The sequence below is a fragment of the Arachis hypogaea genome, chromosome 6 (genome assembly GCF_003086295.3).
Source record: "Arachis hypogaea cultivar Tifrunner chromosome 6, arahy.Tifrunner.gnm2.J5K5, whole genome shotgun sequence".
NCBI lineage: Eukaryota > Viridiplantae > Streptophyta > Magnoliopsida > Fabales > Fabaceae > Arachis > Arachis hypogaea.
The window spans coordinates 4,892,227-4,907,371 of record NC_092041.1 but is presented as its reverse complement, the minus strand read 5'-3'; the positions used below and the strand labels follow the sequence as shown (position 1 = coordinate 4,907,371).

Genomic DNA, 15,145 nt, shown 5'->3' with positions numbered 1-15,145 from the left:
TAATGAATGCAAAATACTTGATATGCATGAGGAGGTAGTTAATTACTATCAGGAGCCTCCAGTGCAGCTTGAAGTCATTGTGTTTGTCAGAGATCACCAAAATATCCTATTGTAAAGTCACATTTTGCTACAGGTTGGTTAGAAAAAAAGACTCGAACTCCGCATTTTTCTCTTCCACAAGTACAAAATTAATGAGCAAGATATTCGAGTTTTCATCTTGCGCGATAGCCAAAAGTAAAGTACTGTCATACTTGTCATATAAATGAGTACCGTCGATACTAGCTAGTGGCTTACAATGTCAAAATGCCTCAATACAAGAGAAAATGTTCAGAAAAGACGATGAAAGTACACAGTACCCTAAACCTGATCACCAACTCTAACCGGAGAAGTTTTTAACAGCACAATAGTTTTCTCTATGGTGGACTGCACTCCAAGGATCCAATGAGGTAATTCGTCATAGGACTCTTTTCAATCTCCGTAGATCTGTATTACTGCCTTCTGTTTTGCCATTTAGACCTTCTTGTAACTAGGTATGAATCTATAGGTTGTTTCAGTAGCTTGCTGCAACATCTTTATTGTAATAGTAGCATCGACTCTAACTAACGAAAAAGATCCTCACATAAATAACATGATAATCAACTTGTCGATGATCCTTGAAATCGATATAGCCAAGCAAGTGTGAGGTTTATTGTATCTTTTAACCTCTCAAGTACTTTTTCATTGCCGAAGTGTGATGCGAATCAACCACGTACAACCTTTATCGAACTCCTTGCATCTCTCATTGTACTTAAGATGATCTGACTCTATCACCCTATACTCAACTCCACGATGGATGCTATAATCTTTTACACTCAACACATATTTCTCCTTACTTTGGAAGGATTGACCAATCTAAAATTCTGTAACAGAAGTTTCCTCCTGCAATCCTTGACCCCCAAAGATAGTATTTATGTCTGGTTGTTGGCCAATGGGTTCCAAGTTCAAAGTTGAAAAATATGGAAGATGTTGTTGTGTGCTAGAACTTGATGATCTCTGATGTGTATGTGGATTGCTCCGAATATCTTTATCATTGTCCCCAACAATGTCAACACACTTTTTGTCCGAATCATCCACTCACATCGCATTTTCAACTTGATCTGGTTCACTCTCACCTGCAATATCAGGAATAAAACGGGGTGACTTAGCTATCCCAACTACAACAGATGGAGGATCAGTCAACAGACAAGAAGGCGCAACTACAGGCATCAAGGTAGAAGCACCCCCAACGTAACGTAGTCGTCTGTGGATTTAGCACTGATGCCCCAAAACTGTTGACACCATCTTCTAACTTGGCATACAACTCGTGTATTCTCACTTCCGAAAAACTTCGTCGACAATGAAACAAAATTTGCATATCTTCATTGGACCCTATGAAAAATGTTTCATACTTCACACCAATTGACACAATGGCAATAGGGATATTGTAAAATAACTTTTTTACCCACTTTGTCCCACACACCCCAACTTTTGCAATATACTGATTTTTAGTTCTGATAACGTATTTGATGACTGAACAAAGACACTCAGTGATTCCTTATCAATAAACTTAACACCATGCCTTTTGCTTTTTTAAATTTTTTTCAGAGCAATGTACTAGAGTTAGAAAACTCTCATCACTATCCATTTGTAAAAATAACACTATATTTCTTAAAAACGCCTCATACTGGATATTTATAAACAATTCTTCTATGCGTAAACTGCTACTGTGTGCCATGGTTTATGCAAACCAATACTTCTTCATAAACCGCTATAGCCACTCGTAGTTTTTAATCAGCATAACTTCTTCAGAAACCGTTACACCTTGTAATGGTTTCTTCCCAGCACAAATTTTTACGTAAACCGCTACATCATATAGCAAATTACGTTCAATTGAAAACCACTATATTCTGTAGCAGTTTTTATAGATATAAAAAATTGCAATTTCGTGTGCTGTATTAAAAAATTGTAATATGATAAATTTAGTTTTCAAACAATTTATATACGTAACTTGCCTTAAAAACAAATAAAAATATTTTTTAATAATCATAAAATATTTTTGTTGTTTATAATTATATCATCTGTTAATATTAATTTTTTCCACCACATGAATAATATAATGAGTGTATAAATCAATTAATGAATTATTAAAATAAAAAATAACGATTAATTTATTTTGAAAATAAAATAAAAATGATTTATATATTATGAAAAAATAAGACTATATATAAATATTTAATATCATTGAATGAATTAATGGATTCAACCAATTATCCGACAATCAAACTAATAATTCATTATCTCAATATAGTTACCGATTTGATTTTGATAATTATGCTATCCATTTGCATACACTTATCAATTTCTCACTCCAAACCCTAATTAAGTTAAGGGAATGTCAGAGGACAATAATTTTATTGAACAATATGAATAACCATCAATCAAATAAAAATACATTGGATTAATGTTTAAATTCATCCTTAAAAGATCACGTGATTAAAAAAATTATTTGGGGACGAAAATCATTCAGGAACCACTAATTTGACTAACAGCTTATCTTTCAGGAACTAATTTGATTAAAAAAATCATTCGGGATAAAAATGAAAATCGCGTAATCTTTCAGGGACGAATTTGAACATTAACCCAAAATACATTATACCTCCAAATTAAAACCTTTAAATTTTAATATTAAAATAACCATCCATACACTTGTAAAATGAACATCCGATATATCTATTGTTTATATTGTTTAATATTTTCATTATTTACCTATACTTTTCCTTAAGTTAATTTGATGATACAATAAAACAGCAGTCGAATTAAGCTAAGCATGAAGGTATACTGTTATACTTCAATTAGAATTCTAAGCCACATGATAATTGTTCCTTCTAGGATCTTTAACCTGAATCTTGGAATGGGCATCAAAAGTACTATCATTCATGGCCATCCTTCTCCACTTTACAATCCTTTGATTCATCTTGTTGCTAAGCCCACAATAAGACTGCAACTCTTTGGGCATGGCATCATAAACCTGCCACCATTTTTGGTGTGCCAAGTCACTAGCAAACATGCGGTACTCTTCTTTGTCCCAGTTGCAATCATAGTCCCGGTAACACATCCACGGTTTCAACCCTAAATAATGTATGGTGTACAAATCCTCATCATCATCATGGTTCCCACTATTATTAGACCTAAAAGTTTTAAGCTTGTTTAGCTTTGATGGCGTCCTATGCCACCATGCGAAGACTTCATTTAAGAAACCTTGGTCACCTCCGTTATAAGATTTCACCTTGTGAATTTTGTCCAACATGTTCTCGAACATGCACTGTGACGGTTCAATCACCATGACTCCGGAATTAAACATAGCTTTCTCGTTGGGTGCAGCGGATAACTGCGGATAATAGAAGAAACCATGTATGCTCTTGAGGACAAGAACATCGGAATCTAGGAAGATGATTTTCTCGTACATTGTGAGTTCCCATATTCGAAGCTTGCTGTAGTTCCACTCGTTGTATGAAGATTTCTTGGCGAAGGGGCTTCGGATGCGTTGGATGCGCTTGATCTTGTTCCAGCCGGCGGCTTTCAGAGCGGTTAAGGATTCGGAGGTGATGGAATCGTCGGCGAGAAGGACAAGGTCTTTGGTTTCGTGGAGGCGGTGGGTATCTTTGTCGGGGTTTTGAATGATGCTCTGAGCAAGAGAAATTGCACCACATACATAAAGCTCTGAAGAGTGAAGGATGGTAACATAGGCTGTTCTTGCATTGGGACTGAGGGTAGTGCTGGAAGTTTGTTTCTTCTTCTCTGGCCTCCATCTCCATGTTTCCTTACCTGAAATTAAAATGAAACTCATCAATTTTCCATCTTAGATTTTATTAACGCTGGAAACTCAGGTACAGTCGACTTCGCGTAAATAAAGTTGATAACTGAGAGCCGTTAGATAATTTGACTAATTTGACTAAATTTTCATCTAATCGCTCACAATTATAACTTTACATAAAGTCGATTGTACCTAAATTTTTACCTTTATTAACATTTAACAAACTATTTTTTTCAATATTTTAATATATTTTACTGATTTTTAACTATCAATTTTACATATGTTTTTATTATTTTAAGCTAATAATAATTTAAAAAGTGAATACATTAAAATAATAAATATGACATGGTGAAGGATTTAAGTTGTTATTGTAGAGAGAAAAAAGTGTTGATGGGTTGTTAAAATAATATTAATTAGTTTCCCCAATATTTTTTTTTCAATCTATTTTTTTTAACTTTATTTGATTGATATTTTAAATTGCCAAGTATTCATCAAGACAATCACGGATGAAATGTTTAGCTTAATTAAAATAATAGCATCTCTAATTAAATGAATATATTAAATTATTAATGCAATTATGGATATTATATATAAATTTAAGAAATTTTAGGGAGCCAGCAATTTTATTAAAATTTAGTTAGTATTTAATTAACAAAAAAAATAAATAATTCTATACTATTAAATATAATTTCACACCATTAAAAATACTAATAATAACTAATTAATAATTACAAATTACAAAAATTACTAACCCTCTAACACTTTTCTATAAATTTTTTCAATATACATTAGTACATGAAATATTAATATGTAATATTTATTAGCTCTGCATTAATTCATTATTATAATTAAGGTAGTTGAAACATGAAAGTTGTGCGCGGATCGGATTTGGAAATTGAGATTATCACAAAGATTAACCTTCCATAATTATTAGGATTTTATCTACTGTTAATATATTTTTTATGGTCATCTTAAATATATATTAAAATTAGTCATTAAAATAAAATATATATTAAAATATAAAATATATATTAAAAATAAGTTAAACTATATATATTATACAAAAAATATATAATTATTGATTTTAATATATAAATAATATTTTTGTATTTTTATTATTTAATTTATTCCTAGTACAAATTTAATTAAAGAGGCATGAACTATGAACATCAAAAAGTGGCATCTAATTACTATTTGATAAATAGTTAAGAAAGAATAAAGAAAAACTAATTTTTAAGTATTTAATATTAGTCACTTTTTTATCGTTAAAATATTTTTTAACTTTTTTTTAATTTAAAATATAAAATTTAATATTTAAATTTTAATGTTTAAAATTTAAAATTTTAAAAAATTATTAATTAATATTGACTAAAAAAAGTTGCCTCTTTAGTTTAAGTCATCACTTAATAACATTCAATGATGAAGAGAAACAAAAAATATGTTTAGAAGTAATTAGAGTGCAAAAATGTTAGGTATAGATTAAAATTAACTATCAAAATCAACAATAATATATATATATATATATATATATAATTTAACTCATTTTTAATGTATATTTTATATTTTAATATATATTTTAAATTGATAATTAATTTTAATGTATATCTAAAATAATTGTTATGATTTTATTATTATAATGCAAAAATGATCACAGAACAAAATATAGGTGCGTAAAATATTTATAATAACATATAAATTCCAAAAAAAGAAAAATTATACCTCTTATATTTATTCAATTCAGAATACACTAACATCCGTAATAAGAATGAGTATAAGGCAAAGTTTTTGAATAAACACACTTAAAAAATCGATCATTTTGCACAATTATTGTTATATAGTTAAGTAACTAAAATGAGGGGTGAAAATTTAGATTAAGTCGATTTCATGTGAAATTGATATCTGAGAGCCGTTAGATGAAAATTTAGTCAAATCATCTAACGGTTCTCAAGTATCAACTTTACGTAAAGTCGACTCCACCTGAATTTCCACCAAAATTATAGGAGATTATTCACATGAAAATATTTTCATGTAATACCTGGTTCAGCATAAGCAGGTGCAATCTGGCATGAACCAATAGGCATAAGGGTTTTGTGCTTGAGGCTTCTCAAATCAGGCTTGTAAACCCAGTAATACCCACCTTCTTGATGATTATGATTATTATTATTATGCATCAAAAGATCATCACACCTGAAAATCTCTTCCATTGGACCACAAGAAGAAGAAGACCCAACAAATACAACATACACAACCCTATGATCAAACTCCACCCAACTCACCCACCCATTCTCCACCGCCAAATTCGCCACCACCAAATTCACTTGCAACCTAAACACATCCCTAACCCCACATGATGGAACCCTGGCCACCACAACATTCAGATCCTCTTTCGCCGCCGCCATTGCCATTTCCGGGCACTTGGGCTTACCCCATCTCTCATTTTCATCAATCCACTCAGGATACAACTCCTCCCACTTCAAACTCTCATTCACATGATCAAAATTCACAGTTAAAGTCTCTACTTTTGGATGAAGGTGATGATGAAGTGAACCTACTAGTTCTTCGTCGTCTTGGATATTAACAAGGCCTATCTTAATCTTCTCTTCTTTGATGCCTTTTGCTATGACATCAAACCAAGCTGGTTTTGTTCCCTTCTTCTCATGAACATTATTATCATCGCTTAAGGCGGTGCCAACTAATGGCGGTTTTTGGTGTTTCGCTGAAATTATTATTACAATAATCAATGACGGTATGGAGATAAGTAAAAGACAAATTAGGAAACGTTTTTGCTTCAAAGAAGATGAATGAGGAGAGTGCCTAGGAGGAGTCATCATTTTTGTTCAACTATTAATTACAAAAGGACTCTACTCTAAGGTGGCACTTATATTTATACGAAAAATGCTAAATAAACAATGATTATTTTAAATAATATGAACAACCACCAATCAAATAAAAATATATTACATCTTTAAATTGTTCACCTAAATTTTAATATTAAAATAACCATCTTAGTAAAATGATGAACATCTGATATATCTATTGTTCACATTATTTAATATTTTTATTGTCTACCCATACTTTTCCTATTTATATTTAATGCTTATAATAAAGTCAACAAGTTTTAAGTGGCGGTTTTGCATGAAGACAAGTTGGGTGCACCTTTGAAAACGAAAAGAAGCCAAGGTTAAAAAATAAAAAATAAATGAAACTAAGGATTTGATTCGTGTAATTTGTAATTTTTTAATATTATGGTTGTTAAATCAATTTTATTAAATAGTTAAAATATTTTGATGTCCCTAGGTCATTTTTAGTATTAACTTCAAAAAGTATGTATTATATTATATATATACACACTATATTTAAAAGAGAGATAAGAGATTATTTGATGTCCAATTTTCATTTTTCTTTTAAAATATTATTTTTCATATATTCAAATACTATATATGAAATGTTTTTTCATTCTTAGGACTCAAACCTAGGACTATTATTTAGTTACAAAATTAAAACATTTATTATCTTAATTAATATTACATTTAATAATACTATATATATGCTAAATAAAAAATGGTATATTAATAATCACATTAGTTCATGTATGTTAATCTACTACTAACTCAAAATGCATGTATTAGCAATAGGTTCGAAAAGTACCTTCCAACCACTATAAAATTAGGTCCAAAGATAATGCATTCTATAAACTATAGCTAATAAATAAATTTAGGTTTAGTTATCCTTATCAATTTAATTAAATTTTTTTATTGTAGAAATTTTTAATTCACAAAAAATATTTCGTTAATTCAAATATTTTTTACATTAGTAAAGACTAATTGCAAAATTAAAAGTAGTATAGAGATTAAGTTGAAAGAAAAAAGTATAAAAATTTAGTTGTAAATTTAATAAAACTATAGAACGAACAGAGTAATTAAATAACTATAAATTTAAGAATTATGAACACCCGAAATAATTAAATTGTTTTAAATAAATATGATCAAATTATCAAAATAATATTCGAAAATTCATTACGCAGATAAAAATAATCTCAAAAGATGCGAACAATAAATAAATTTTTGAAATATTTAAAAATGTGACAAAAAAAATTAGATATTAAATGTATATTCTAAAAAATATTCAAAAATTGAATTTTGATAAATTTTTTGCAAAGATTATTAAAAAAATACTTTCATCCTTAAAATTTGGTAAAATTTTATGTTAAATGAATTTTTTATTTTTTATTGAGAATAACCATTTTTTTAAAAAAATAAAAAAAAATTAGAGATCAAATTTTATTGTGTATTTTTTTATGCATCTTCTAAATATTTATTTATATATTAACACAAAGATTCGAATCAAATGGATAAATTATTTACTAAATATAAAAAAATTTTCTTATAAAATCTAATATATATAATCGTATTTTTAAATTATTTTAAAATTTATTTGTTGTTAGAAATTTTTAAAGGTTATTTTTGTTAGCGGTATAAATTATATGGTATTATTTTAGTAGTTAATATATCCAATAAATAAATAAATCAAATTTACATTTGACATCTCACCTCAACAACTTGAAATTTCTGATACCAACACCCCGAAACAGATTAGAATTCATTGATACTTGAAAGAAAATGAAAGCTTTGATGGCCCAACCAGACGGAATCGCTTTCACATTTAGCAAAATATGCATATTCGTTCCTCTACCTGTCTGTCATATCTCTAAAATAAGACAAGAATTAAACCACTACTTTTCCTTAGAACAAAATTTGATATATATGCACCACTAGCTATGCAATAATAACTAATTAATAATAATGCCTACAAGATCAGAGGCATACAAATCACTACTACAAGTTGAAGAATCATCAGAAAATGGGACCTTGATACCCCGTGCTCTGCTTATTTTGTCCTCTGTTTGGGAGAGATCGATTAAGAAGAATGACAAATTGGTGATGATGATATCATCAAAGAATATTACCGTGTTCCATGGATCGAAGGCACCAAAGTTGAGCATCACACGGTACATGGAGCGCATCGTAAAGTATGCACGGTGCAGTTCCTCTTGTTTTGTGATAGCGCAGATATACATTGACAGGTATTTCAGTAAAAATGGTGGATACCTAACTTCCTTCAATGCTCACCGCCTCCTCATTACAAGCCTTCTTGTTGCTGTCAAATTCCTCGACGATCGGTACCGTACCGTTACTTATCCAAACTTGCATATACAATTACAATCATCTTATATGTGTAAAAAAAATTATATAATATATATCTAAATATAAAATATATATAAAGATGAAAATTCAAGTACAGTCAACTTCACGTGAAGTTAATAACTGAGAGCAGTTAGATAAAAATTTAATCAAATAATTCAAATCATTTAAATTATTTGACAGTTCTTAATTATCAACTTCATGTCAAGTTGATTGCACATGAATTTTTATCATATATAAATATAGGATAATTGATTTTTGGCAATATTTGCAGATATTTTAGCAATGCTTACTATGCTCAAGTAGGGGGAATTAGCACCCAAGAGATGAACAGGATGGAGCTAGAGTTTCTGTTTAGTTTGGAATTTAGATTGTTTGTGACAACTGAAATGTTCGTCAAATACTGTGAGAAGCTTGATAAGGTTGATAATATTGGAGAATATCAGATTCGTCGTCCAATAATAAGAAGTAATGCAAAGTAATACAGAGTTTACTCTAAACATGTACATGTTAAATCATGTTTAGACACTCAGATAAAAATGTTTAAAATGTCTTTTTTTAATATATTTTTTAATAATTAAAATTTAACAAATATAATTGATAAATTATGTTATTTTTGTTAAAATTAAGTTAGACAAATTGATTTAAGCGAAAAAATAGTGAATCAAAATTTGAACTCCCTTATTATAGAAAATAATTAAAATACTCATATATATATATATATATATATATATATATAATGGAAATATTTTAGTCATTTTTTATAATAAGATATTGTAATCATTTTTTATAAATGATAATATTAATTTAGATCAGTTCAACATTTGATTCATTATTTTTTTCGGTCAAATCAAATTGTCTAACCTAATTTTGACAAAAATAATACGATTTAATCGATTATATATATTAAATTTTAATTACTAAAAATATCTTTAAAAAAATACATTTTAGGCGTCTTTATCTGAGTGGCTCTCTTTGTTTATATAGGATTTTACAATTAAAAAGATGAAAATTAATTACTTTTTACTTTTTAAGTCTTAACTCACATATAAAGAATAAATATATCACTTAATATTTTTTAAAATATCTTTTAAATTTGGAATAAAACCAAATTGATAATATACAGCTGGGATTTTATTATCTTAATTTTTTATAAAATTTAAATAAAGTATACTACAAAATTATCATTGTTTACTTTCATATCATTATCGTACTTGTTATTTAAAAAAAAGAGTGTTAGGGGTCAGCAATTTTGCTAAATTCTGGCCAGCACTTAACCATCAAAAGAAAATTGAATGATTCTCTACCATTAGATGCAATCTCACACCATTAAAAACATCATTAATGGCTAATTGATGACTAAAAATCTCAAAATCTGCCGGCCCCTTAGACTTTCTCTTAAAAAAATTATATCTTTTTATAATTGTAAAATATTTTTGTTAAGATGATTTTTTATTTAAATAATAAAAAAATTAAAGTATAACAAATTTTTATATATTTGCTAAATCTATGTTGGTAGAGAGGTAGAATTACCCTGATGGGTATTAATAATTTTTTTTAAATTCATAAAAATAATTTATAAGAATATAAAACTTTATCAATCAATATTTATTTAAAAAATTATCTTTGAATCTTAGGTCATGTAGCTCAAAAGTTCATTGTATCTATATTTTCTAAGATTATTTTAAAAAAATAAAAACTATTCATATTTTTATAATTGGTTAAATGAACAAATAATAGTAATAACATTGTAATTTTAATGAATAAAATAAAATAATTTATCAATTCATATTAAATTATTAATTTCAGTTATATTTAAAAGTGAACAACACCTTAAAAATAACTTTAAAAAATTTCAAAAATATTATGCAAATCAACATGTATATAAAATATTATGTATTTCTATTGAAAAAAATAACATTAGCCTGAATAAGAAAAGTATAGAGACCTAATTAAAAATTTCATAAAAGTATAAGAACTAATAGAATAATTAAACCTAAAAATTATAATTAGTGCCTTCTTAGTTTTTTAAAATTTAGACTTTTTAATTTACAGATTAAATTGGAATGGAATGTGCAACTTCTTAGTTTTTTCGAAGAATCTCTTTTTTTATAAATACAGTGATTCTTAAATGAGGTGGACCTTCCAGATGTGCTTAGAATTTGGATGAGTACAATTTACTGAGCAGGTTCAGCAGTATTAAGATCAATTATATAAATAATTTTATGGCCTTATATTGTCTAAACAATAGTTTGATTTGTCTAAACAAATGCTATATCGATAAAAAAATCTCATAAAAAAATTTTCTGAGTGAGAATTTCTTTTAAAATCATAAAAACATTTGCATTCTCAACATTATCAACCGCTGCATGATATACACAAGTAGAAGCAAATGGATTAAGCACAAACTCTTTTTTCCAAATTTCATTCCCTTACACATAGGATGTAAAGATCCCAAACTAGATAAAAATAACAACGTTGAAATGAATTGCAAGAATAAAAAAGTTACAGAAGATGACCTTTTTGCATAATAAATAACATGTAACAAAGAACAAACCAACAACAATAATATAAAAAAGAATATTCAAACTTTAGGTTTGAATAGCAAATGAAACAAACTTCAAGGACCTAACAAATTTATTATGATATTTGACACAAACACACTTTGAAATCACAACCAGTACATCTCGCATGAAGAGAACAGAATGGGAGTAGCGATTACGCGATTTGTTCCACCACCTTTTTTTTTATTATTTAAAAAAATATATTTTTCTTTAATTATAAAAGACTTCTGTTAAAATTAATTTTTTATTTAAATACTTTTAAAAAATTAAAATAGAATTAAATTTAAATTTTAAATTAAAGAATATTTCTTATATATTTACTAAATCTATGATGATAATGATGTAGAATTACGTTGATGGTATCAATGACTTTTATTATTTAAAAATTTATAAAAATAATTCACAAGAATATAAAATTTTACCAATCAATATTTATTTAAAAAATTATCTTTTTAATTTTAGACCATGTAATTCAAAAATTCATTGTATCTATATTTTCTAAAATTTTAGAAAAATAAAAATTCTTCGTATTTTTATAGTTAGTTGAATAAACAAATAATAGTAATAATATTAAAATTTTAATGAATAAAGCAAAAAATATAAGTATGTATGTAATAATTTTTTATTTATATTTGTTATTAAGAGTGAGACTTAATTGTAAATCAGAGAGTACTCATAGAGTACTAAACTATATCAACTAAAACTAACGGGTTTTTTTATTTTCATTTCTTCTAAAAGTCAAGAATGATAAAATATATATTTTTCTTTTTAAAAATTACTTTATTCTTTTTATCTATATAAATAATATGATTGCAAAAAATATATACTCTGTCTCCTTCTCACAATTTATTTAACTCAATTCAGCATAAATAAATTTTTTTATCACCCACAAATTATTAAAATATTGTAATAATTTTTTATAGTTTCCATGAAAATATAATTTTTTATGATAACTTGTACTTTTTTTTGGCATACTCAATCATAGGAAATTTTTTATTTAAATAAATAAAATAAATATTTTAATTATTGAAATAAATAATTATAAAAATTATTATCGAAGTCGTTTTTCAGAGTCTCGTTTGCAGTGTAAACGAAATACACTTAACGGTGTAAACCAGATACGTACATGTTTATCTGGTTTATAATATAAACGAGATAAGCCTGGAGAACGAATTTCGACAATAATTTTATGATTATTTATTTTAACAATTAAAATATATATTTTATTTATTTAAATAAAAAATTCCAATTATGAGTAGTATCATGTTTTGTAATTTCTTTGGAGACAAAAAATAAATAGAAGTGTTTCAATATATAATTAATTTAATAAATAAAAAATATACAGAAAAATAAAAAAATATATAATAAAAATAGATAAAGATTTAAAAGAAGAGAATGAAATAAAAAAGATAACAATGGAGATAGAAAAGTAAATAAATAAAAAAAACTTAATTGATAATTATATTGTGATATTTTTTAATGATAGTGATATTAATTTCTCTTTATTGGTAGAATTAAGATAAAAAACAGAAATTGGATATCAAACTTTTTATATTTTTTTTATATATTATTATAGATTGTCATGGATGATGATGATAAATTTGAGATTTGTAGATAAGTATGTTATACAAAAATTAAAAAGTCATAGATTTAATTTTTAAAGTTAAAAATAAATTTTTATAAATATACGATGAAAATATTTAAAAAAATGTGTACACGAACTCACTTTCATATTTTTATTATATATATTGAGATATAAAATATATATTAAAAATGAGTTAAATTATATACGTATTTATATATAAATACATAATAATTAATTTAGTAGCGTATTTTTTTGTATAAATTAGTGTATGTTCTTGTGACATGTACGGGATAATACATAAAAATATATAAATTTTTATTAAAATTAAATAAAAAGTATATATAAAAATTATCACTATAAATATTTTATAAAGTTATTCAGTGTTAAAAACATCAAAAGTAATTAATATTTTTGTCAACTAATTTGAGTTAGTCGTTGAGTGATTATTTTACTCATTTGTTTAAGTAAGTATCAGAGATTTAAATTTCTACCTTGTGTGCAGTAACCTGTTAGCTAGACGAAGACTCTTAAATAAAGCTTCAATATACAGTAGATTAGTCTCATTCTGCCGAGTCAAAAAATACCATAGGAAAAAAAATATATAAGGATTTGTCTTTAAAGTAGAACAATTACTCATTGATAGCAATACTTATAAAAATTTATTTTTGTTAAAATTTATCCAGGACAATTTTATTTGTTAGTATTATATTCATTTTTGAAATCAAAGCAATATGATTAATATTTTACCGGTTAAAATTTCATATTTTATGACATGATTCTAAGCTTTAAAACTTGTAAATTTATGTCATTACAAAAGCTATTGAATTAGTTAATATTTTTTGATAACATCACCAGAATACTATCCTTAAGTATTAGTTTGTGTGAAAAAAAAACAATAACAATTTTTATTATGCAATAATTTATTCGATTATAAAATAATTTATTATCACCTAGATTGGTAAATATATTTTTTTCAATTTTTATACTATTTTATTTAGCAATAATTGCCATTAAAAGATAAATAACCATACTATTCTACAATACGATGTACAAAGTATTTTTAAAATTTTTTTTCTTAAATAAAATAAAAAGACCCCAAAATTACCAGATTTTCCTAAATCAATTTTTAAAACGCAAATCTCCTATTTCTATTAATATATAAATTGCTCAAGGGTTGTGTATTTTAGATTATATGTTAAATGTTACACTCTACCACGATTTATGTTTGGAAGTCTTCTAAAAAATTACTCATAAATCGTTTCAAGGTAATGAGCTTACCAAATTGAACATAAATCGTCTCACCATGTGATGATTTCCGCTTTTTACTTTTAAAACACAACAACTTAAGACGATTTATGTTCGAATCTAAATCTCAGAACCCGTGACGATTTACATGTTGGAGGCTAACCCTCAAAATTTTGTGCGATTTACGTGCGAATTGTAAGGATATTAATAATTTGGATAGATCAATATGTATATAATGGTCTTCATTGAATGAAGATTAATAGAACGTCTTTATTAAATTATATATATAGATGGTACATATAGAGATATTACCATTGAACTGACTTACTCTGAGAATTTTTAATGGTTATAATTACCATGTATTTGTCATATGATGTTCTCAAGATGAACATGATAATAAAGTTTTCTTTGACATGTGACTGTCAAAGTAATTAACAATATATTTATTATACTTTGATTTCGCACACCTAATATTCTAGGGTGTTAGTTGAATGGATATTAGGTATGATTTAAATACTTATAGAATTAATTATTAGTCGATAAGAAATCCATCAACTCTCAGTAAAGAGTTTGATATCCATGGTTATAATAATTGAGATGAATAAAATCTTGGCCAAGAGAATTGAATGAATGAGAAAATGAGTTTCTTAGGTTATTCATAATTCATTATAATAATTATAACAAGTTAGAGTTTGACAATAAAATAAATTTATTTAGA

General features: G+C 26.3%; 2 protein-coding genes across 2 annotated transcripts; one reads left to right on the top strand and one right to left on the bottom strand.

The window, feature by feature from the left end:
* Positions 1 to 2,743: 2,743 nt before the first annotated feature.
* LOC112695513 (putative UDP-glucuronate:xylan alpha-glucuronosyltransferase 4) lies at positions 2,744 to 6,663 on the bottom strand. The gene is made up of 2 exons (XM_025747867.3): positions 5,868 to 6,663; positions 2,744 to 3,843 (listed from the first exon to the last, which is right to left on the bottom strand). The coding sequence occupies exons 1-2, from the start codon at positions 6,661 to 6,663 to the stop codon at positions 2,879 to 2,881; spliced, it is 1,761 nt and encodes a 586-aa protein (XP_025603652.1). The 3' UTR covers positions 2,744 to 2,878.
* A 1,913-nt stretch (positions 6,664 to 8,576) lies between these two features.
* Positions 8,577 to 9,567, top strand: LOC112698057 (cyclin-P3-1-like). Its single transcript, XM_025751474.3, has 2 exons — positions 8,577 to 9,011; positions 9,308 to 9,567. The coding sequence occupies exons 1-2, from the start codon at positions 8,635 to 8,637 to the stop codon at positions 9,513 to 9,515; spliced, it is 585 nt and encodes a 194-aa protein (XP_025607259.1). The 5' UTR covers positions 8,577 to 8,634; the 3' UTR covers positions 9,516 to 9,567.
* The last annotated feature ends 5,578 nt before the right edge of the window (positions 9,568 to 15,145 follow it).